At 43.4% G+C, this 25,129-nt stretch overlaps 1 protein-coding gene across 1 annotated transcript in view; it reads right to left on the bottom strand.

Annotated features, from left to right (window-relative positions):
* Positions 1 to 22,896, bottom strand: part of SNX9 (sorting nexin 9) — a gene marked incomplete at its 5' end in the record, with an annotated part of 70,421 nt that extends 47,525 nt beyond the window's left edge. The window contains 2 exon segments of the mRNA XM_081093578.1: positions 22,679 to 22,833; positions 22,836 to 22,896. Of these exon segments, the coding sequence (XP_080949704.1) occupies positions 22,679 to 22,833; positions 22,836 to 22,896 (216 nt within the window).
* Between the last annotated feature and the right edge of the window lie 2,233 nt (positions 22,897 to 25,129).

Below are 25,129 nucleotides of genomic sequence, written 5' to 3'. Positions count from 1 at the left end.
ACAAAACTGTGCTGAGGGGTGTTTCTCCTACAGCTGCAAAAGTACAAGAATTCTGCTTGTCATGTTGTGGAATATTTTTCAAAAACATGTCATACCAATCTCAATCCGTCGTGCAAAGAGGGCAGACATGAGAAAAATGGGTGAGGCGGGTCCTCCCCTGTCAGGAGGGTCCCAGAGCCAGGACACACCCCTCAGCACAGCAAGCTTCCTAGGGAGGGGTCTGGTGTGCTGACAAGAGCCAGATGTTTTCTTATTATTCCTTAAGAATCCCAGTTAACAATTTTTTTAATCCCACTAACTCCAACTAATCCCCAAATACAGAATACCAAAGCCTCTTTACCAAATTTACAACTCGGTAAAACAGAATGCCAAAAACAAAAACAAAAACTGGAAGCTCTTACACATTTAAATGTTACTAAACATGCCCTATCCGGTTTGGCTCAGTGGATAGAGCATCAGCCTGCAGACTCAAGGGTCCCAGGTTCGATTCTGGTCAAGGGCATGTACCTTGGTTTCGGGCACATCCTCAGTGGGGGGTGTGCAGGAGGCAGCTGATCGATGTTTCTCTCTCATTGATGTTTCTAACTCTCTATCCCTCTCCCTTCCTCTCTGTAAAAAATCAATAAAATATATTTTTTAAAAATAAATGTTACTAAACATTTATCCAAGGCAAAAATGTATATAAACATTGTAGGGTTATTTAAAACACTGATCAATACTTTTTTAAATCTAGAGTTGTCTCTTAAAAATTAGAAATGAGGATAATTTTGGAGAAAACAAATATTTCAAAGGCACATCCCTAAATGAGCATAATAGGCCAACAAAAAAATAATTGAATGTTCAGCCTAGAGGAGCAACTTTTCTCTTCTCTTCTCTTCTCTCTCTTTTCTTTTCTTTCTTTCTTTCTTTCTTTTCTTGTTTTCTCTCTTTTCTAAAGAACTGTACATTTTACTTTTCAATTAGTTTACATATAATATTATTGCGTGTTAGTTTCAGGTGCACAGCATAGCAGTTAGACAATCACATACTTCATAAAGTGGTCCCCCTGATATTTCAAGTGCTCACCTGGCACCACACCCAGTTAGTACAGTATTAGGGACTCTATTCCCTATGCTCCACTTTACCCCCCTGTGACTATTGTGTAACTGCCAATTTGTGCTTCTTAATCCCTTCACCTTTATCACCCAACACCCAAGCTTCCTCCCCTCTGGCAACCACCAGTATGCTGCTCTGTGTTTATGAGTCTGTTTTCATTTTGTTTGTATATTTTGGAGGATCAATTATTCTCCTACAGCTTAAGTAAGAACCAGAACGCATTCTAATAGACCCTGAGAGCATTATTGTATTACATCATTAATATAGATGTATTTGTCCCTATTATAAATGTTAAGGCTTCAATGCTTTTCAGTTCATATCAATCCATGATTTCAATCACTTTAAATTCTGGCTTGTGCTTATTCTGTTATTTTGAATCAAATACAGAATTTTAAATATCTCTACGATTTCATCCTGTTAGACTCAGCCCACTGCTTCTACCTACTAATGAGTTTTCTGAATTCTGAAGCCACTAATTTATCCCTTATCCTTTCCTGCTGAGTCATCAGAAAGCCCGGGATAAGCATGCTTTCCATAGTTTGACCTGCTTCATTAATAAACTGTTAAAATATGGTAGCCAGGGAGCCAAGAGAGCCGCTAGAGATAAGAAATTCTCCAATTAATTACCATGTTTTGGGTATGGTACTCTTACAATTTCCAAAGAAGAAAATAAAGTTAGTCTATTTCTTTAAATGTTCACAAGTAGCATGTTTAATAATTCATTCAAGAATCTATTCAAGCCCTGGCCCATGTGGCTCAGTTATTGGAGCATTGTCCCGTACACCAAAAGGTTATGGGTTCAATTTCCAGTCAGGGCACATACCTAGGTTACGGGTTTGATCACCCCATTGGGGGCTGTAGGGGAGGCAACCAATTGATGTTTCTATCTAAGATTCAATAAAAACATATCAGGTGAGGATTAAAAAAATAAATGAGAAAAAAAAAGATGATTAGAAGGCAGAATCTGTATTAAGGGCTATATATTCCTGCAGTTCTCATTCTGAGTACTGTGGTTTTCACTGTATATAAACATAATATACTTTCACAACAAGGACAAAAGCAATATAATGAAGTTAAAAAATGAGAAGTTAAAAAATGTTCCTCTTTGCCAAAGGATACAAATGCTAACAGATCTGAAAGTACCTTAAAGTACCTTCAAAACATTATGCATTTGACACATGTTTGCACACAAACACAAAACCACTGACAACCACAGTACATATACTCTTCCACAGGTCATATTCCATTCACTCTTAGTTCTCTTCATCAGCATATTCACCTTCTCCTTATCACACTGGCAAGGTTACTACTAACCTCCAGGGCAAAGCACACGAAAACCTACCTCGCTGTGGTTAAGAAAATAACTTCACTCCCACCCCAAATTAAAATAGCTTTATTATTTTCCTGATTGTAAAAAAACATGTACATGGTAAAACACACACACACACACACGCTTTTCGAACCCCAAAGATGATTGGTAGAGAACTTATATGCACTCCCAGTAACAGTGTCTGTCTAAGCTGCCACCTCCCAGGCCCCAGTATTGTGTACTGAATGTTTTCCATTCCTCCCACAAAAGGGGAGGAAATGTAATTATTGGCAACACAGCAATTAAGCTGGCTTTGAAACCAGACCATGCAGGTTCAACTAGGCTGAATTCCTTAAAGCTAAAAGTCTCTGTCTGAAATTCCTCAAGAATAAGATAAGGATAACAGCATAAGCCTTGTGACACGAATGATAAATAGGGTAATAAATATAAAGCACTTAGAACAGTGGCTGGCACACAGAGCCCACCAAATGTTAGTGGTTGTAACCTTTGGATTTTTTAAATACACACCCACACACATATTGCATATGCTAAAAATCATCGTATAGCTTTCCTCTTTCCAGCCACCAAAGGCTCTGGAACTAGCCTTGGAGCTCAAGGGAAAGAGCTGAGGGCCAGGTTACTTATTCCCACAAAAGGTGGTTCTGGAATCTGTTACTACACCACATCGCTCAAGAACCAGATCCACCTGGGGGTTGGGGTTGTCAACCCCAACAACACCTCCACTCCTGTGTAGTGTGTATGGTGGGAAGAGTTTATCCAGCAATGTTAATTATGATGTCCACAAGGACTCCCTCACCCTCAGTCATTTAAAAAAATATTAGAACAGTAGTAATTTAACTAGATCAATTTTAAAATAAATAGGCAAAAATCAAGTTTCCCTGTAAATACTTTGATAAAAAAAATAATAGGAAGGATATTCCCAATAGCAACAAAAACAAAATAGAAAAGAAGAGATAACCAAAAGCATAAAGAATTTACTGAAGAAAGCCTATCAATATATCACACCATGTCCCTGAGAATAAGGTGCAACACCATAAAGATGTCTGTTTATAAATAAATTGCAATTCATCCAAAATCCCAAGGATGCTCAATGACCTCAGGGAGAATTTCAACAATGAGATAGCAAACATAAAAAATGGAGATAGAAACAAAAAATAACCAATCAGAAATGAAGAATACAGTAACTAAAATGAAGACTACATTAGAGAAAATCCACAGATTCGATGAAACAGAGGACAGGATCGGCGATTTGGAGGATAAGGTAGCAGAAAACACCCAATCAGTACAGCAGAAAGAATCCAAAATAATGGAGATGGCATAAGGAACTGCTAGGACAACATCAAGCACACCAACTTTCACATCATAGGAGTACCAGGAGGAGGAAAGAAACGGCAACAAACTAAAAACCTACCTGAAGAATGATGACGGAAAACGTCCCTAACCTGGCCAAGGCAGCAGCATGCACAAGCCTAGGAAGTGCATGAGTCCCAAATAAGATGAAGCCAAAGAGGCTCATACCAAGACACAGCATAATTAAAGAAACCAAAGGTTAAAGACAAAGAGAGAATCTGAAAAGCAGCAAAAGAAAGCAGTTAACTACAAGGGATCTTCCAGACTGTCACATAATTTCTCAACAGAAACTTTGCAGACTAGAAAAGATTGGGATGAAATATTCACAGTAATGAAAAGGAAGGACCTATTACCAAGACAACAAACTACCCAGCAAAGCTATCATTTAGAATTGAAGGACAAATAAAAAGCTTCTCAGATGAGAAAACATTAAAAGTTTATCACCACCACGCTATTGTAAGAAATGTGAAAGGGACATCTTTTAGAAGAAAACAAGATAAGAAAATATAAATAATAAAATGTCAATTACTATAATCTATCAACAAGTACTTTAAATGTAAACAAATTAAATATTCTAATCAAAAGACAGGGTGGCTGAATAGATAAGAAAACAAGGCCCTTATATATGCTGCCTACAAGAGACTCACTTCAGATATAAAGATACACACAGACCGAACACAAAGAGATGGAAAAGGATATTTCATGAATATAAAAATAAATTTAAAAAAACTGGGGTGGCCCTATGTTCATAGCAGCACAATTTACCATAGCTAAGATTTGGAAACAGCCTAAATGCCCATCAGCAGATGAGTGGATTAGAAAACTATCGTACATCTACATAATGGAATACTACACTGCTATAAAAAAGAAGGAATTCTTACCATTTGCAGCAGCATGGATGGAACTGGAGAGCATTATGCTAAGTGAAATAAGCCAGGCAGTGAAAGAAAAATACCACATGATCTCACTCATCTATGGATAATGAACAAAAAGATAGATACAGAGGCAGAGAAGCGTCTAACAGACTGTCAAATTATGGTGGGAAGGCTGGGGAATGTTGGGGGGGGGGTGGAGAGATCAATAGGAGGACTTTATGCATGCATATAAGCATAACCAATGGACACAAGACACTGGGGGGTGGGGTAAGGGCATGTGCCGGGGGGGTAGGGGAGGCCGGGGGAAGGTCAATGGGGAAAAAAGGAGACATATGTACTACTATTTGTAGTACTTTAAACAAGAAAAAATAAATAAAATAAATAAATAAATAAAAAATTGGGGTGGCAATACTTATACCAGACAACATAGACTTTAATATATTTTTATTGATTTCAGAGCAGAAGGGAGAGGGAGAAATAGAAACATCAATGATGAGAGTGAATCATTGATCAGCTGCCTCCTGCATCCCCATACTGGGAATCAAGCCCACAACCTGGGTATGTGACCTGACTGGGAATCGAACCGTGACCCCCTGGTTCATAGGTCGACACTCAAACACCGAGCCATGCAGGCCAGGGTACAAAACAGACTTTTAAAAAAGGCTGTAACAAGAGATAAAGACCCAGCAATTCTACTTCTGGATATTTATCTGAAGAAACTCAAAACACTTAATTCAAAAAGACATATGCATTCATATGCTCACTGCAGCATTATTTACAACTAGAGGCCCAGTGCATGAGATTTGTGCACTGGTGTGTGTGTGTGGGGGGGGGGGTGTCCCTCAGCCTGGCCTGTGCCCTCTCACAGTCTGGGAGACCTCGGGGGATGTCCGACTGACGGCAGAGGCCCGCTCCCCGGACATCCTTAGCGCTGCCATGGAGGTGGGAGAGGCGCCTGCCACTGCCACTGCCGCTGTGCTCGTCAGCCGTAAGCCCGGCTCCTGCGTTGAGCGTCTGCCCCCTGGTGGTCAGTGCAGGTCATAGCGACCCGTCGTCCACCGTTCAGTCGATTTACATATTAGCCTTTTATTATTTAAGATAGGCAAGATATGGAAGCAACCTAAGTGTCCATCAATAGATGAATGGATAAGAAGAGGTGGTACATATACATAATAAAATATTACTCCGCCATAAAAAAAGAATGAAATTTTGCATCTGCAACAACATGGATAACCTAGAGGATTTTATGCGAAGAGAAATACTAGGTGTACTGGTTAATAATAGTGGATTTTGTAATCAAAGAAAACACGGTAATTTCAAGAGAAACATCAAAAGTGCATTATTCAAAGTAATGTCCATCGCTAGCTACACATTTCCCCATCTTTCAGGTAATTGGTGGAGACCGTCCCAATAGAACTTTTCTTGTTTTGAGGCAAACCATTCAGAGACCCAATTTTCCACTTCTTCATATGTTTTGAAGTGCTGCTCAGAAAGTGCGTGTGCCATCGATCGGAACAAGTGGTCATCTGAAGGAGCAAGGTCTGGTGAACATGGAGGGTGGGTTCATACTTCCCAGGCAAGATCTTTTAACGTGTCTTTTTTTTTTTTAATATATTTTATTGATTTTTTACAGAGAAGAAGGGAGAGAGATAGAGAGTCAGAAACATCGATGAGAGAGAAACATCGATCAGCTGCCTCCTGCACTGGTTTTGAAGTGTGTGATGGTGCATCATCATGAAGCAAAATTACTTTGCCGGGTCTTCTGGAACATTCTGGTCATTTCATGATCAAAATTAATGGTTTCACCCGGTTTTAGAAGCTCATACTACACCACACCTTCCTGATCCCACCAAACGTGGAGCATTGTCTTCTGCCCCAAGCGATCTGGCCTTGCAGTTGATGTTGTTGGTTGACCTGGATCAACCCATGATTTTGTGCGTTTGGGATTCTCAAAATCCACTTTTCATCGCCAGTCACAATTCCATGCAAAAAAGACTTTCTTTCGTGCCATTGAAGCAACATTTTACTGATGACTTTTCAGTTTTCCATTTGTCTTTCGTTCAGTTGATGTGGCAGCCATTTTCCTTATTTAAAATCTTCCCCATTGCTTGTAAATGACCGGAAATTGTTTGCTGAGCAACGTTTAATCTTTCAGCAAGCTGTTTCTGAGTCTGACACGCACCTTCCTCCGATAACGCCTGTCACTGTGGGTCTCAGACTTTTCCGGTGCCCTGGGCGTTCTTTGTCTTTCACATGGAAATCACCACTTTTAAGGCGTTTACACCCGCGCTCACAGGACCTTGAGATGGAGCATGTTCACCATAAGCTTCCCGAAGTATTCAGCAGCACTTTTCTTCAACATAAAGTAATGAATTAAAACTTCCCGCTAATGCTCTTTTTTTGGCACAAAATTCGATATTTTTAAGTGTAAAAATATCTATGATGTTAACACCTTCAGCAAATTTGACACATGCAGTTTTGAAGCTTGTTGTCAATACAACAAAATAGCATACATATCAAATCACATATATATCAAGATATGTGTAACTCCATCTATTGAAAAAAATCTGCATTATTAACCAGTACACCTAGTTAAGTCAGAGAATGACAACCACCATATGATTTCACTTATATATGGAATCTAAAAATCAAACGAACACACAAAAACACACAAATCCTAGCTACAGAGAACATTCTGATGGTTGCCACATGGGAAAGGGTTGGGGGATAGGTGAAAAAGGCAAAGGAATAAAGACGTACAAATTGGTATTTAAAAAACAGTCATGGATGTAAAGTACAGCATCTGGAACACAGTCAAAAATACTGTAATAACTATGTTGTCAGATGGGCACTAGATTTATTGGAGTGATCACTTTGTAAGTTATATAAATGTCTAATTGCTATGTTGTACACCTGAAATAAAATATTGCACAGCAACTGTAACTTAAAAACTAAAAAAAAAGTTAAAAATACAATTAAACTACTCAGACTATGCTTCTTCTTAAGATAATCTATATAAAGACACATATAACTGGGTTGCACAAGGAATATGAGTGTCTGCTTTAAACTGAATATTTGGATGAAGGCCAGTACTCTTAACTATGACTTATTTTTATTTTTAATTTTTGTTAATTCTCACCCAAGGATATTTTTTCCATTGCTTTTTAGAGAGAGTGGAGGAGAGGGAGAGAGAAAGATCGATGTGAGAGAGACATAAACTGGTTGCTTCCCACATGCACCCAGCCCGGGGGTCAGGGGTCAAACTTGCGACCCAGGTACATGCCCTCGATCTGGAATCGAACCTTGGAGTCTTCGGTGTGTGTGTGCCAACGCTCTACCACTGAGCACACTGGCCAGGGCATTACCTATGATTTATTTTTATCAGTGGTTCCTCTTTAGGGAAATTTCTCTTCTAGATTCATACAGCTAATATAAAACTCACCACAGAACTACAGCTGGCTTTTATGGTATCACAGGGTAAGATTAAAGATAGAGAAAAAAAAGATTGCCAAAGAGAATTAAGTTAGCAAAATAAAATACAATTTGAGCTAACTTAATGTTTATTATACCAAAAACAGAAGAATGGATTACACTTAATCAAATGAAGAGATTTAGATTAAATGGCAACCAGGAGATGGGAAAAGATTACAGAATGAGGGATCCGTTACATGGGAAAATGGAGAAGCCAGAAAAGCTCCTTGGAGGGGTCCTAACTGGCAATGCGCCTCTGACCAGGTTTTGGCAGCATCTGCTTTTCCCTCTGCAGTGAGTCCTTCCTGCACACGAACAAACACACAAAAGGGAAAGCCGCCAGGCAGAAAGAACAGCGAGGTGGGCGAGGCATCTCAGGCATGAGGCACCTCAGCCATGTCCTTACTCAGATTTCAGAACAACCCTAAGAAGGCGGTACTGCTGTTTTGCAGGAAGTCACCTGTCTGGAGGTAGAATGAGCAACACACGAAGAACTGGAAGCTTAACCCAGCTCTCAGCCCTACACCTTCTGTGATGTCAGTTACCCTGGGGCTGATCCTGTCCTGACCCCTTAACTGACCTGGCCACGGTGTTTCCTCTCACCCAGTCAACTCCGCACACTGCCGGCAAAGGCTCTCTTGATAAAACAGGCATCATGCCACATATGGAAAACTCCTAATGATTCCTGATTATCTAGGATCAGGTTCACATTCATTTTCTGGTGTTTAGATCCTCCAAAACCTAACCCCATCCTAAAAATCTAACCCTATCTCCCACTCCACAATACCACCCTCCCCAGCAGAGCACTTTCTTTTCTCACCTAGAGTGACACCACTGGAATCAACACTGGTGTGCTCACAACCTTCACACCCTCTGCTGCCCTCTCTACTAGATAACCCTCCCTCATTTTGCAAAGTAACACCGTGTTCAGCTCCAGGGACAGATCTAGGCCTGATTAGCCTCAGCCAGTGTTTCTCAACAGTGGTGCAATTAGCATTGGGGCCAACAAAGGGCAATTCTTTATATTCTTTATTTTGGGACTACCCTGCACATTAGAAGTTTAACATCCCTGCACGAAACAGGATAGGTTCTGGCATAATTAGAGTGATTCGTTTGCCTACCCTCAAAGAGCTAAAAAGTAGTAAAGCCGAGACTGCAATCCAGGACTGTCTCCGGGTAAAGCCTGGGCCCTTCCTTTCCAGGACACCCAGGTGGCTCGCAGCTCTTACTCAAAAAATCAGCTACTGAACAGCTACTACTGATCACGCCAGGATATGAAAACACGCGAGGAAGAGCCACCACCCTCAATGGCCGATGGGAAAGAGAAGTAGTTACAAGAGAAAGTGGTGTGATAAACAGAATGCACAGCAGAGCAAAGCCCAGTGGGGAGGCGGGGAAGGAGGGAATAGGCAGAGAAAGCAGGGGAGAGGCTACTCTGAGCCTTAATGATTTGGTCACTGTCTTTTATTTTCTTATTCCCTCAAGGACAGAGACTATGCTTGTCTTTACTTCTATCTCTACAGTAAACCTAGTTGTTTTACTGCAAATACCAGTAAGCCCTTTTAGGCTCCCTACACTTGTAAGATCCTCTAAATTTAAAGAGCTATGATGTTTTCTTTATACCACAGTATTTCAGTAAACTACATTGTTTTTTTTTAGATAACTGTTTAAGATCCATTTTCACTGAAAATGTCAGAAACACTTCTGATACATCATGATACAGCACAGATACTGATTTACTAACAGCAGCTGATCCAGTTGAAACAGTAAAGAACAAATACTCTTTGTGTTTCTAAAATCTTATTTTTAAGGGTATATACTAAAATATTTATCATTAAGTAATATCTGAAATTTGCTTCAAAATAACGAAGGAAGGGGAAAATAGAAGAGGAAGGTGAGAGGAAATAAAATGGGCCAGGAGTTGATAATTATTCAGACTGGTGATATGTACAGACGAGGCTCAATGTACTTACTATTTTACTTTTGTCTATGGTTGGAATTTTTATAAATAGTTAAAATAAAAAATATTGAATCATGCCAAATGTTTAGACAATATCTTTAATAAAACTCACTGCCGTGGAAGTTTTAACCACAAATCATATACAATTTCAATAATATATTTCATACAAAAAAATTACAATCAAAAGAATAAAAATTCATTAAATCTCGAAGTCCTAAGCCAGGATGGTACCATCTCTTCTAAAGCCCATGAGAACATTGTGACCGGGACCGCTAAGGAAGCAGCACTGCCCTCGAGTGGGCGCATGCCTGCCGCCCATGCATCCGTGTAGCCTGAGCCCACTGGGATAGCAGCATGGCTCCCAGGTCACAGGAAATTATGCATGAGGATCAGGGCTTTGGCATTTATGCTGAGTGAGATGCAAAACTAATGAAGGGCTTCAACACACCTAAACTGACATATTTTTAAAGAGTTGATCTTACTTTTATTGGCCCAAGCTAACTGTGGGGAGGTAGTGCTGCTCTGTTCATTTTTATATCAGACTTAAGTATTATTTCATCCCTTCTTGAAACTTAATTGATTTTATCTAATTAAAGTGACACTACGAAAATCCCGAACTCCATTTAAGCCAATTGATGTGAGAACTACAAAAGGATTAACAGACCATCTTTTTACTTTGTATCTGAGGAATATCCCAGTCAAATCAGTTGAAAATAATTTTTAAATGAAAATTTTAAAATCTCTTAAATACTAAATTTTGGATTCTATTTGATAGAAAATTTTAGATCACATTTCCTGGAAATACTGAAAGTAAATGCAGGGGCTGTCAAAGTAGGTTTACAGTTGTAATATTCTTTAAGTTAGGAGAGTTATGGGCCAGCTAAAGACATGTAGTGGTATCATGCCCCAGATTTTCTAGCAATGCCAATGTGCTTCTTATCTCATTCACACTCCTGTCCTCTATGCCTCGAACATTCTCACTCATTTTTATCTTGTTTTGATGTATGAAAGGTGATTTACCAGAATTAGCAAGGCACACCGTATCAATAGCAAAAGAATTAAACTCAATTGCCAGATATCCAGATTTGGGAAACTGGGTCAGTGAAGTTTGGGATAAGAGTCCGTTTGAAGCCCTGGCTGGTGTGGCTCAGTGGATAGAGCATCAGCCTGCAGAATGAAGGGTCCCAGGTTCAATTCTGGTCAAGGGCACATGCCTGGATTGTGGGCTCGATTCCCAGTGTGGGGCGTGCAGGAGGAAGCCGATCAATGATTCTCTCTCATCATTGATGTTTCTCTCTCTCTCTTCCTCTCCCTTCCTCTCTGAAATCAATACAAATATATTTTTAAAAACGAGTTCAAAAAGTTCATCACCTCCATAAGAGTAACTTGAAATTAGAAAAACTTATTTAAGCTCCCCAAATACAGTCAAGGTAGACCCTAGATCTTGGGGTCTAACAGATCCCAGTTTATAAGCGCTGTTTCTTAAAATATTTGCATTGATTTCAGAGAGGAAAGGAGAGGGAGAGACAGATAAAAACATCAATGAAGAGAGAGAATCATCGATAGGCTGCCTCCTGCACTCCCCACACTAGGTACCTAGCCCTCAACCCAGGCATGTGCCCTGACCTGGAATTGAACCGTGACTTCCTAGTTCATAGGTTGACGTTCAACCACTGTGCCACACCGGCCGGAGCACAAAATAGACTTTTAAAAAAAGGGCTGTGGCCTCTTTACTGACATAAAGTCATTTTTACTCCTAAGTTTCCAATGATAGTGAATGCAGGAAAACAGATTAGAGACTCATTTTTGACACAACAAAAAGGTTGTAAAAAATCTTAAATTTAACTCTTGACTCTAAATCTCATGAAGGTGAAGAAAGTACAGAAATGACTTAAACAAAAACAAAAACACTGTTGCTGACCAACAGATTAGCTGCTCTGCTTCCTCTCGGGTTCTGAGAGAAGGGTGCAGAGAGGCAGGTAAAATTACAAATATATTTACAAAGCTGCAATTTTTAGGACACTCAGGTTCAGTGGTGGTTATTCAGTAAGTTTTCAGTTGTTTTTAAAAGTTAAAAAAATACTTTTTTCTCCTTTGGAAAGTAAGAAAATATGGTGCTTAAGTAAAATAAATATCTAAGTTTCTATTTGTAATACTGAATTTATTTGCATTTTTTTTTACTTTTTCTGTTGACATGCCACTTATAAATTAAAAGCATTAATTAAAAACATTTTTTCATCTTAGTAAATTCAAAACAAATTAACAGAAGGTGGATAAGTTTAGGATTCTGCTTTAGATGCCTGGTTGGTGACAATAAGTTTTTAAATTAAAAAAAAATGAACTTGTTTTCTTCCTTATTACTAAAACCATAAATATTCATTATTCAAAATCTTGAGAATACAAGACAGGCTAAAAGCTGAAAAATAAGTTAAGGGCAGCCACCATGAGAGAAACAATGACTATTAACACATATTTCTACATTTTCAAGCCCTCTTCTGTGAATCTGCATTAGAAAATACACATAACCTGGCATTTAACTGGTACATTTTAAATAGCTCAATAATTTCTGAATGTCACCTCTCTTAGGCAAGGATCCAAACCGTAGCTGCCTTACTTCGAGCAGCAAGAGGCACACAGGAGCTACTGCAATGTCTGTTAAATTGAGTATTTGGGACCCACAGGACAGGCTGGACTTGCAGACTGGAAATGAACGAGGTACTTTAAAAGAGACTGATGTGATAGAATAAGGGTTAAATCCAAGCAATGGATTAAAGGGGAAAAGACAATCAAGACTCCGCTCCTCTGAAAGCCTTGCTGGCTTGAGGGGCGCCAGGAGCCCCCACTCCTCTAGGACACTACAACTGCGGTGGTGTGTGTGCCTCTGAGGGCAAGGACAAGGCCTGTCAGGTGACATCCAGGAGCCGAGGGCCTGACATTCAGCGTTCAAATGAAGGAGTCAGCGAGTGATGACGGACGGGTAATAGCGCCCAGAAAAAGCTGCATCTTTCGCCCTCGTTAACTTATCCGCTCTCTGACTTCATGCACCACAAACAGGTGACTTTTGGATCCTGTCCCTGCAGGTAATACCACTACCTGACTCGATTTTCAGACACTAAAAACAGCTTAGAAGAACTCAGTCATGCTGAGTAACATCCTTAAGCACTGTACTTACAGTGCCTAAAAATGAATAAATGGGCTAATCTAACAGGTGTGTTTTTAAAAATCAAAAGGGGAGAAGATGTACCAATTAGAAAGTGAAATGCCCACAGTTTGTTATTTTGATCACCTGACATCAGGTTTGGTTTCAATTAAAATGCTTAACTTTGTCTTTTTCTTCCAAAAATAGATTAACCCTTTGTGTGCACATCTTCTATTCCTTCACAATCTATTATAAAGATGCTCTAACTTGGATTTTGTTTTGGCAAACACAGCAGGCTGATACGTTAACCACCATCACAGTGAAACACTGAAGTACTGAATATTAAAAGCAAAACACACACACACAGATGTACCTTTTTAAAAAATATATATTTTATTGATTTTTTACAGAGAGGAAGGGAGAGGGATAGAGAGCTAGAAACATCGATGAGAGACAAACATCGATCAGCTGCCTCCTGCACATCCCCCACTGGGGATGTGCCCGCAACCCAGGTACATGCCCTTGACTGGAATTGAACCTGAGACCTTTCAGTACGCAGGCCGACGCTCTATCCACTGAGCCAAATCAGTCAGGGCAAATATGCACCTTTTAAAACACATTTCTGAGTCAGCACAAAAGAAAAGGATCTGGAGAGGTCATGGGAAAGTGAGAGCAGAAACCCTGGGAGAAAGATGTGCTGAGGTAGCTTCTACCCTAGGAGTCTCCTCCAAACCCTGGAGACCTGTCTGGATCTATACTCTGAATGCTGTACTGGGGGAGGGCAGGACTCCTGTACTGAGCTAGAAGCTGGGGCCCCCGGGGACCAAAACCTAGGGTAAAAGAGAAGAACCTCTTGTGCAAAAGGGAACAGCAAGGAAACTTACCACTGACACAGAGCAGGGGAATAAGGGGGAATTTCCACTGCGCTCTGAGGCCCACAGTCATGCTACGCAGGACGGCTGGAGAACGTGGAGCCAGGAATGAAGTCAGAGGGGCCCCCGAGGACGTAGCGTCCCCAGGAGATCGGCATAAGCAAAGACAAACTCTCTCTGGAGCGACTTCACTATAGATATTAAAATTCCCTCAGATGGCATTCCAAGGAAAATGAGCAACTCATAGAAAAAAATAAATAATAAGACACACCAGAAAACAAGGCACCATGAGTGAGAATGAACAGAAGAAACAGATGGTCAAATTAGAACTCAGATATTAGAATTACCAGACACAAACTATAAATGCTTATTATGCTTAAGTGAGGCTTAAAAATGTGAGGAAAGAATGAGAGACTATAAAGAATAACCAAGCAGATTTGAAATAGAATCCAATATAATATCTAGAACCAGAATATAACTAAAAACTAACGGTATGGATAAAACAGCAGATTAGGCCCAACTTAAAAAAAAAAAAAAAAAAAAAAAAGAGCAGTGACCTGTCCTTTTTTCAGTTGGGTAAGAGTCAAAAGAAATTACAGTAAATTAAATAAAACCTCAGTATAACAGACTAACTCGGGCGAGGGGGTGCCTTAGTTAAGCCGAAAGTCCGTTATATGGGACTGCACAGATGTGGAACATCTGTAGCATCACAGAAAATACGCTACATAATAAAGTAGGTTTTCCGAATGCATATGTTAAAAAATTGACAAATTGGTTAGTTTACCTGTTTTTACTTATGTAGACACATTTGTGTAATTAAAATTGTGTAGGCTTGAAAAGTTTGATTTCACAGAAAAGTTTTCTATATGTATTACTGTAATTTTAAATTTATACTGAATAGGTCTAGCAAATGTGTGCATTCTCCAGTCATGGAGAATAAGCAAATGCACATGGCAGGGACATGGTTTAGTGCACGTCAGAAAACCAGCCAGCACGTTTTAAAACTGCTGCAGAAAGTCTAGTGCGATGCAATACGATCACGTGCTAATCATTTGTCAAACATCGTTTATAAGTGTAGTGACTCTTGGATTTAAATATGAGACTATAGGTGTAGATATGTAATAATAACTTATGTCAGTGAAGTTACTACAGTGTTTTCTCCAACATATGGCCTATTTGCTAAAATTTGTTAAAAATAACAGTGAGTTGATAACAAAAAACCCCCTGTTAATTTAGTTATAAGCTAATCTTGGTTAAAAGCATTTCAAAATTAACAGGATGTTAATTTCCACATATGACAGACATATGGACCAGAAATTTTGTCCATTAAACCTGAAGTCCATTAAATTGAGATCTGCAAAATCAAGGGTTTACTGTATCCAGAATGCAACACAAAGAAAACATAACAGGTTGAGAGTAAAGAAATTATATGTCTGTTGGACATTTTCATGCTAATTAGAGTTCCAGAAAAAGAGAATAGGAGCGAGGCAATATTCATGAAATAATAATCACTGGGAATTTTCTACGACTGTGATTCCCAATACAGTAGCCATTAGCCACACACGGCTATTTAAATTAAGAATCAAAACAAAGTTCCTCAGTCACAATGACCACATTTCAAGTCCTTATTGGCCACATGAGGCAGGCAGCTGCCATATAGGACTGCACAGAGAACATTTGCAGCATCACAGAAAGTTCTACTGAGCTGCACTGCTCTAGAGCTCCTGAAAGATCCAAGACACCCATTAATCCCACACTGTGTAAATAAAATCCACACATGACACACACTGTGAAACTGCAAAATACTAAAGACACAGAGAAGGTCTTCAAAACAGGCAGAGGAGAGTCAGACCATCTCTAAAGGAACAATCTTAGATGGCTAACTTCTTAGCAGTAACTTTGAAAGCGAGTAAAAACAGGGGAATAATACCTTCGAACATGCCAAGAGAAAATACTATCTGAACCTAGAAAACTACATTTCAAAAATAAGGCAAAATATATTTTCACACATAAGAAATTTATCAACACCGAATCTTCCCTAATGGAAATTTCAAAGAATTCACTTTAGGCAGAAAGAAAATTACCCCAGAAAGAACTGGAATATAAAAAGGAATAGTAAGCACAAATATGGTAAAATGTGATGAAATCTAAACAAACGTTAATTATAAGAAAAATTAAAATAATGTATAATTTGTGGTGGAAAAGAGAGAATTCAAATACCAGGCAATAACTAGCTATTTGGGGAGAGAGGGCAATAATATTGAGTAATTTCAGACTTTAACTTAGAAGTGGCAACACACATTCTATGATAACCACTGAAAAAAAGGCAGTATGTCAGACAAACCTTCCAAAAAGCTGAGAAGGGGAAGAAAAAGAAGTAAAATAAAAGGGGGGCGGCGTTTCAATTGGGGGTGGGGGGGGTGTTCAATCAATCTATAAGATGGTAGCCAGAAATCCAAACACATCAGTAAACACAAATAAAAGCAGAGAAAACTTTCTAGCTTCAAACATTGCCAGACTAGATAAAAGGGGAAAATTATGCTGCAGGCTTTTATAGCAGGCAAATATTTACCAAAAGAAAACCAATGAAACCACATTAACTTTAGACAAAATGGTCTTTAAGAAAAAAAAAGTATTATAATGAGCATTACTTCATAATGATAAAAATAAAAAGTTCAAGTCCCCTGGAAGAGAATACTAATTCTAAACCCAAGAGATTTGTAAAAACCCACCATTTTAAGATGTCCATCAAGCACACAGTCACTTAGACACACCGGACCAAGAAGCGTCCGTAAGAACACGATGTGAAAGGCATCACTAACGTAAGTTCAATTTAACGGGCACACACAGAGTACACACGTGTGTCAATTAGGGTATGTACACTGTATGTACATATATATACAGTGCACAAGTGGACTATTTCTGCTAATATGCGGGGTACAAAGTTAGCCTCAACAAATTTTCAGATATAGTATTAGTATCAATCAGATTATCTGATCACAATGCAATTTAGAAATTGTTAACAAAAAGACTAGGAGCAATCCTATACTTCTAAAACTTAAACATCCTTTTGGGCTTCCAGTCAAGAAGGCGGAGTAGGCAAATGCTGTGCTTACCTCCTCCCACAACCACATCAAAATTACAGCTAAAATACAGAACCCTCATTGAGAACCACCTGAAGTCGAGCTGAACAGAAGTCTTATAACTAAGGATATCAGAGGAAGCCCTCTTGAGATTGGAGACACAAAATGGGCTGGTCACCCACTCAAATATGGAAGTTAAAAATCAGGAGGAATCTCTCTGCCGTGGAAGTCACCCCTGAGGAGTGAGGGTCCCAGCCCCACAAAAGAACCCCCAGCCCAGGGTCCCAGTGCCAGGAAGAGAAGTCCCCATAACTTCTGGCTGGAAAAAACCAGTGAGGACTGCCCTGCCGCTATGGCTCAGTGGTTGAGCATCAGGGGGTCACAGTTCAATTCCCAGTAAGGGCACATGCCTGGGTTGGGGGCACATGCCTGGGTTGTGGGCACATGCCTGGGGATGCAGGAGGCAGCCAATCAAGGATTCTCTCTCATCACTGATGTTTCTAGCTCCCTCTCCCTCTCCATTCCTCTCTGAAATCAATAAAAGTATGTTAAAAAACCAAACCAAACAAAAACCCAGTGGCGATTGTAGCTGAGACAGAGGGCTGCTGGAGTCTCAGGCATTCCTCTTAAAGGGACTGCTCTGACTTTACTCGGACTAATTCCCTCTGAGCTCCAGCACTGGGGTAGCAGCTTGAAAGGTACCAGGGACATGTAGGGAGGAACTGAATTGTCTGGCTTTAGGCAAGGGCTGGAGGAGCCCTTTCTCCAAGTCAGAAGTGCTGGCAGAGGCCATTGTTCCTTTTCGGAGCCCTCCCCCAACCCAGCCTACATACTGGCCATATCTGAGTCTCCGTCAACCTCAGGACACTGCTTGCCCTGCCCTGGTCCCTCCGAGACCACACCCCACCCCACCCAACTCTCGGACACACCCAAGCCGCTTCCAGTGGCTTTTCCATGCAAATAGCCTGTCTGGGCTCATGGTGAGAACTTTCCTAAAATCTCTCAAAGGTTCACAAACCCCAAACAAGCGGCATCTAGTCTCCAGGTGCCCCTTATCTCCCACAAAGCAAGCACAAGCCCAACACTAGTGGCAGCTGCCCTCAATTTGCAGCTCAGCCAGGCCCAGCACAAGTGGCAACCATCTGCAGATCACTGGGCAGCTCATACCAAGTGGCCTGGGCAGGGCACAGGCAGCAGCTGACCTTGACGGCACCAAAGCGCCTCCCAACAGGCTCCGGAACCAACACACCCAATGGCCCGCATCAGACCCCCGGAACATCACCCAACCTCCTCCACAAATGCCACACCCAAAGGGTAGACTCAGCAGGCAACAAAGGAACACGAAAACGAATCCTGCGCCATAGGGTCAGCCCCCACCCTGCCTATCAACAGCTCCTCTGCTGTAGTCACAACCAGGCCTCACAACCAAACAGCCTGAGGGTCACCCCTCTCCTGACATACCAGAAGTAATCAAGGCTCAACTACAACGGGAGGGCTCACTCAACAGACCAGGGAGACTGCGCCACTGCGCCCCATGGGACACCTGCACACAGGCCACTCTACCAGGGCTGGGAGATACAACACTCTGCCTAACACACAGAAACAAATGCAGGGAGGCGAACACAATGAGGAGACGAAGAAACATGTCCCAACCGAAAGAACAGAACAAAACTCCAGAAAAAAAAAAAAAGCTAACAAAATGGAGACGAGCAATCTACCAGATGTAGGGTTCAAAACACTGGTCATAAAGATGGTCAGTGGTCTCAGTGAAAACTTCAGAGACAGGAAACACAAAAATGGAGATGGAAAACATAAAAGAGAACCAGTCAGAAATGAAGACTACAATAACTGAAATAAAGAATAAAGTAGATTAGGTAAAGTGCTTGATCAAATCAATGTCTGGAAGATAAGGTAGCAGAAAACATCCAATTAAAACAGCAAAGCCCAGCTGGTGTGGCTCAGTGGTTGAGCATCGACCCATGAACCAAGAGGCCACCGGTTCGGTTCCCAGTCAGGGCACATGCCTGCTGACAGTATCTTAGAGGAGACAGCCACTCGTCATAGAAACATACCTTAAATGGCAGTAGGGACATATGTGACCCTCAAGAGTTGGGCAGATCAGGAATGATTTCCAGAGGAAGTGATGCTTTGAGCTGAGACATATGTATAAAAAGAAGGTACCTGGGGAAAGAGCCAGAGAACAGCATTCCAGAAAAGAAAGAAGAGCATTTGCAAAGTTATAAAGTGTTAGGTGGGCATTACAGTAAAACTCTAATTTAAATTTCAGATGGTCAATATAAAAACAGGGAGGAGAAAATGGCAAATGTTTATGCTTTCTAATCTACTCCTTTAATAAGAAATTGGTTTACCTTTCTACTGTCATCAATTTTTTTCTGACTATACAAAAACTGTCCAGATATATTTACTAAGACACTTTTTAAAATATTACTGTTATACAAAATTGAATGGTTAGCATTTTCCATACTTTTTTTTACTATCAAAACCAACTGTAACCCTGAAGACTCTTTAAGAAGGTATTTCTATTCTTTTATCCCCCCAGATAAAGAGGTTTTTGCTCAGAAGAGACCACAAAGTATGCTTTCTAAACTGTTCTCTCTATTGTTTATTATGGAACAGTCCTGAGCAATTCACTCCTTTCCTAGCAGTATTTCAACATTCCACCCCCACTTAATTCCACCAGATAAGCAGTATAACACCGATGTGTGAGTTAGACATTGGAGCTGGACAGAAAAGTTCTTTTTAAAAAAGCATCAGGGACTCCTAGAATCTTGTTATAATGATTAATCCTAAAAGTGACTATGTAAGCACACAAGGATCCAAATTAGTTACGAAAGGTTAACTTTGAAATAGAAATTACAACTAAGTTATACAGCTATGGATTAACTTTCATTAACTATTTTATGTCCCTTTTAATAAATATGGGTAAAAAATAATTTATTTTCCAAGATTCAATACATAAAACTTAATTTACTAAGTTCACCATATGACTGTCAAAATATAGCCTTCTGAAGCTTCTAACAGAAGTCAAGACTTTACACACTTGTATTAGCTGTCCCCTGTATTTGTTAAATAAGACTGGACTGGTCTCGGAGTGACACAACTTAATTCAGCATACTAGGGAAAGAGTAGATTCAAAGAACAGATAATCCTTTTAAAATATGCAGATACTAATTAACTTTCTTGGGCAGTGAAGAATTGACCAATTCAAGTTTTTCTCCTCAAAGATAATTCCTTTCTATTCTAAGCATACCAGAACAGTTTTTAAAAAATCATGAATGTTTGAAGGTAAATGCATCTTCAAGAAAACATGTAAGCATAATACACAAGAAAATCGTATCTAAGAGAACCAAAGCCATTCTCTGGTAAATTCAAAGGGAAACCCACCCAGGAAGTACTACCTAACATCCAGATATTGAATTGATTTGTCATCACTTAAAGCAAGAGCCCGAGTGCTAGATGAGTCTTACATTTTATAAACATTAGCTGTTACTGGTTACTGAAAGTATGTCTCCCCACCTCCCAATTAAAGAAAGGGAAGGGAAGAGCCCAAACCATCAGATGCTGTAAGGGCAGCCGTGTGGGCAGTCCGTGGAGGGAAGCAACAAGGACAACTTCACTCTCCGGGAACAATGAAAAATTCGTGTGGTTTGATACAAGAATCACCAGGAAGTAGGAAAACCAGAAAACGGAGGCAGGGCCCTCTTTTATTACGCGCTGCTTTTCTCTCCCTTTTTTTTTAAAAAAAAATGGGAGTGGTTTGTCACCACTGCATACATGGAAATGCGTCCCCTGTGCGGTGGTGATTAGAAAGGCCCGGGAACGCGCCTGCACCGGAGAGCAGAGATAACGAGGGCGAAGTGCTGGCGCGCGCTAAGGCTTGAATTTAACAAGAGCACGTCCCATGCAAGTTTAACACAAGAACCACCATCTTTGTCGGCTTTATGGTCAGGTGTACCCATCAGTAACATTCCCACTGTGTGTACCTGAGCCAGGTGCTAAGCTGGGTCCCGCTAGAGGGCAGAACTGGTGGCAGGATGAGCAGGTCAGAGCGAGAAATGCCACGGCGCTGACCACGGCGCTGACCGCCGCGGAGCGATCGCCACACACAGCTCTGCAGGTTGCAAGATGGGGGTCAAGCAAGACCGTGTAACTGGCCGTTTCCGAGAGGTGTGGCAACAAACCTCAAAGTCAAATTTCCTTAGAAATCCTTGGCTTGAGTTCGGTTTTGTTTTTAAAAGACCAACACAAATTACACCTGTGTTGGAAGGTAGCAAGTTCTGTCCCATCCGATAAAACCAAGCAAGAGCACAGACACCGATATTTTAACCAAAAAAGGCCACTGTTTCAGCGACGGCAGGCAAACAGGTTCCTTGGAGAAGAATCTCCATTAAAAAATAAACTCTGCGCCTAGACCTAGATCAATTCTGAGCACACGCTTTCATGGCATCGGACAACCTGGTCTTTCGGAGGGATTTCAAATTCCTCACCACTTCCCGAAGTTATCGAACAAAAACCCAACAGCAAAAAGTAACCCCAAAGAAACTTGGCGACTGCAAACGTAAACACGCGAGAGGGTGCTGATGTTGGTAAAGGCTGCGTTACCCAAACCGCTCGCAAAGTCCAGCCATCCCTCCGCCACGTGACGAGCTCCGGGGGAGAGGGGTCCCCACCTCCGGTCAGCGCCGCGGAACCCCGGCTTTTCCCACTTGGCGTCCAGAACGGAGGGAAGAGCCCCGGGGAAGGGGGCGGGGAGGGCGCCTCCTGCAGCCTCAGGCGGCGGCGAGCGGCCGCGGATCCCCCCGGACCAGCCCCGAACCGGCCCCAGGGCCGGGCGAGCCCCGCGGCGGCCGGTGACCGAGCCCGAGTCCGAGTTCCACCGCGGCCGCGGCCTGGGCCTCTCCACGCGGACGCCTCGCCGAGAGCAGTCACGTCCCCTCCGCCCGCTGTTCCCGCTGGGAACGCCACGCAGCCAGAAAGGCAGCAAAACCAGCGGAAAGAGGGAAAACACCGGGAAAAGCGCAGGAAGTGGGAGCGCGGGGCGCCCCGAGCGCCGCTCCGTCCCCCGGGCGGGGCCTGCCCCGGGGGCGCCGGGTCCAGCGGGCGGGGGTCGCGTCCCCGCTCCGGCCGCGTGCGGGTCGCCCTGGCGGGGGACGGAGGGGACGCGCTCCCCGCGGGGGCCGGGCGGGCGTGGGGGGCGGGAGTGGCCGCCGCCGGCACGTTCCCGGGTCCCCGAGGCCGGGGGGCCGCTCGGGGCGCGCAGGGCGGCGGGACCCCCTCCCCCCGGCCCGGTCGCAGCCCCCGCTCACGCGCCCACTTGGCGGGCGGCGCCGCTCTCCCCGGAGTCCCGCCCGCGACCCCCCGCCCTCCGGCGGGTCCCCGAAGGCCCTCGCCCCGCGCGGCCCGGCCCCCCCCGCCTCCCCCGCGGCCCGGCCCGACCCCCCCGCGCCGCCGAGGGCCGCCGGGGCCTGCGCGCGCCCCTCACCTTGGTGGCCATGGCGGCCGGCTCCCCGGCTCGGGTCCCGCGGCGGGAGGGCGGCTCCGACTCCGGCTCCGACTCCGGCTCCGGCTCCGGCTCGGCCCGGCGCGGCGGCGGCGCCTGGGCCCCGAGGGTGGGCGCTGGGCGACTGGGGCCGCCGGCCGCTCCCGCAGTTCCTCAAAGTCCCGGCTGCGCGGCCCCCGCCCTCGCGGCCAGCCTCCCATGGACCGTGCGCGGCGCGGCCGGCGGAAGCGCGCCCGGGGCCCGCGGCGGCCCGGCCTCCTCGCCCACGGTCCGCCCCCGCCGGAGCCTCCGCCCCGGGCCGCGCCGCCGGCGGCGCCCTTTGTTCCCGCGCCCGGTCTCCGCCCGCTCGCGGCGCGGACGCGGTCAGGCGGCGGGGACGCTGCCGCCCGAGCCCCCGGCTCCCTCACGGCCGCCCCGCGGGGGCCGGGGCCAGAGGCGCGAGGCCAAGGAGACCGCTCCGTCCGCGGGGACCGGCGGCGGCGGGGCCGGGGTGCCCTGGGCTGCGCGGAAGCGCGCGGAGTCCACCGCCGGGCCGCGCGGAGCAATGGCTTCCTGGTCCGACCGGCCCTTCCAGAAGGTTGTGCCTGGAGTTCGCCCGGCTGGGCTTCGGTCCCAGGAACCTCCTTCCGGACTTGGGATCCATTTGCAACGCCTCGGGCCCCCGGAGGCCGGGGAAGACTCGGCCGCTTAGCTCAATTGGGAGGGAAGGGGAGGTCCGGAATTTTCCATGTTGTTTGTCCCGCCGTCTTTCAGAGCTGGGCCTGCGGGTTTTATTGATAATCGATGGCTGAACTCGGGCAGCCGTTTCCACGCAGGATCAAGAGCCGTGCCTGGAAGACACGCCAGAGGTGGCCTCAGCCTGGTGTGCCCTGGTGTGACCACCGGGATGTGCGTGATCCCCTGGATATGGAGGACCAACTGGGATGTGGGTGATCGCCTGGAAGTGGGGGACCACCTGGAATGTGGGTGATCGCCTGGACGTGCATGATCGCCTGGATGTGGGTTATCGCCTGGATGCGGTTACCACCTGGAATGTGGGTGACCACCTGGACGTGTGTGATCGCCTGGAGTGTGCGTGATCGCCGGGGATGTGCGTGTGCAGAGAGGCAGCTGTCAAGTCAAGCAGCTTGATGGGGCGAGGAAAGCAGTATTTACAGTTAATGTCAAGTCTGTGTGCGTGTGAAAATATTCAACTTGCCCTCCAGAGATTTCACCAGTGATGTTCAACAATGGAGTTTAAAATAGGCACATTTTAAATGTCCAGAGTTTTCTGTACATTCTTATGTTCACGGAGTTCATGTCCAAAGCCATGGCCATCATGATGTTCATTAACAGTTGTCTACGTAAAAGGGTTCACATTCATCCGCAGCCGCTCACCGTGTACTAGGCTTTCACATGCCTTCATCTCATGTCATCCTCAGAGGAAACCGTGGAGAAAGTCATGATGGTCCACTGTGTACAGCCCTGAAGAATCCAAGGCTCCCTTGAATAACTTGACTGATTGGGTGATACTTAGAAAATTGAAAATGGCCTTGACCTTGGACCTAGCAGCTTCACTTCTAGGAATTTATCCTGCTGCTGCCAGGTGTGCACAAGTGAGCAAAGCTGGTCAGTAAAGCGTTCTGTGACAACCCCAAACAGAAAGTACCCTTTGTGTTGGTTAATAGGACTGTTTCACTGCACATGCTATATCCATACAAAGGAAATTCTAGGAAGCCCAAAAGAAAGTGGTAATGTTTTAAGAGGTACTAATAAAGGTAAAAAGAACCTTATGTATAGCACAACCTATTTGTGCAAAAAATAGAAAATACGTTGTATATGCCTAGAAATTTTCTGAAGGTTCATCAGATGCCATTGTCAGAATGTTTTGAAAATGTCTTACTTTATTTTAAAAATGAGTTTACATTCTAACAAATAAAATAAATATCTTGACTAAGAAGAGCGCACTTGAATATGTGGAAAAGCTAAGATTTGAACTCGGGTCATACTATAAAGAGTTTTCCATATTCTTTTCGATTTGAAAGCTGGGTACAGCTTCCTGTCACAGGTCAACAAGGCACGTTTTGATAGGAAGGTACAAAGTCAGGGTCACTCCTGTGACACCCTCAGTTGATGTGTTTCCAGCAACCAGTTCTCCTGGGCACCAGCCACCAAGAAAGCAAGACCAGAGTCCAAGCTTTTCCTATTTGGACAATTTCTGTAGTCATGGTTTCATTTTTATGTCACCATGGAGACACCAAACTCATCATGACCAATGCAAACCAATTAAATATTAAAGAAAATGAACTCACTTGTCCATATTATTGAGAGAGTGAAACACTATGGCATGGTTTTATAGAGCCCAGAAGTGCAGTCACTAATGTAATCCTCAGATGAGTCTGATTCCAGCTCCCTCTAATACCACCCTGGTTGGCATTTGTCTTGGATGTAATT

Source organism: Myotis nattereri, assembly GCF_964212035.1.
Source record: "Myotis nattereri genome assembly, chromosome: 6".
In the NCBI taxonomy this organism is placed as follows: Eukaryota; Metazoa; Chordata; class Mammalia; order Chiroptera; family Vespertilionidae; genus Myotis; species Myotis nattereri.
Note: the sequence above shows the minus strand (reverse complement) of the source record. Positions and strands in the feature narration are given on the sequence as shown.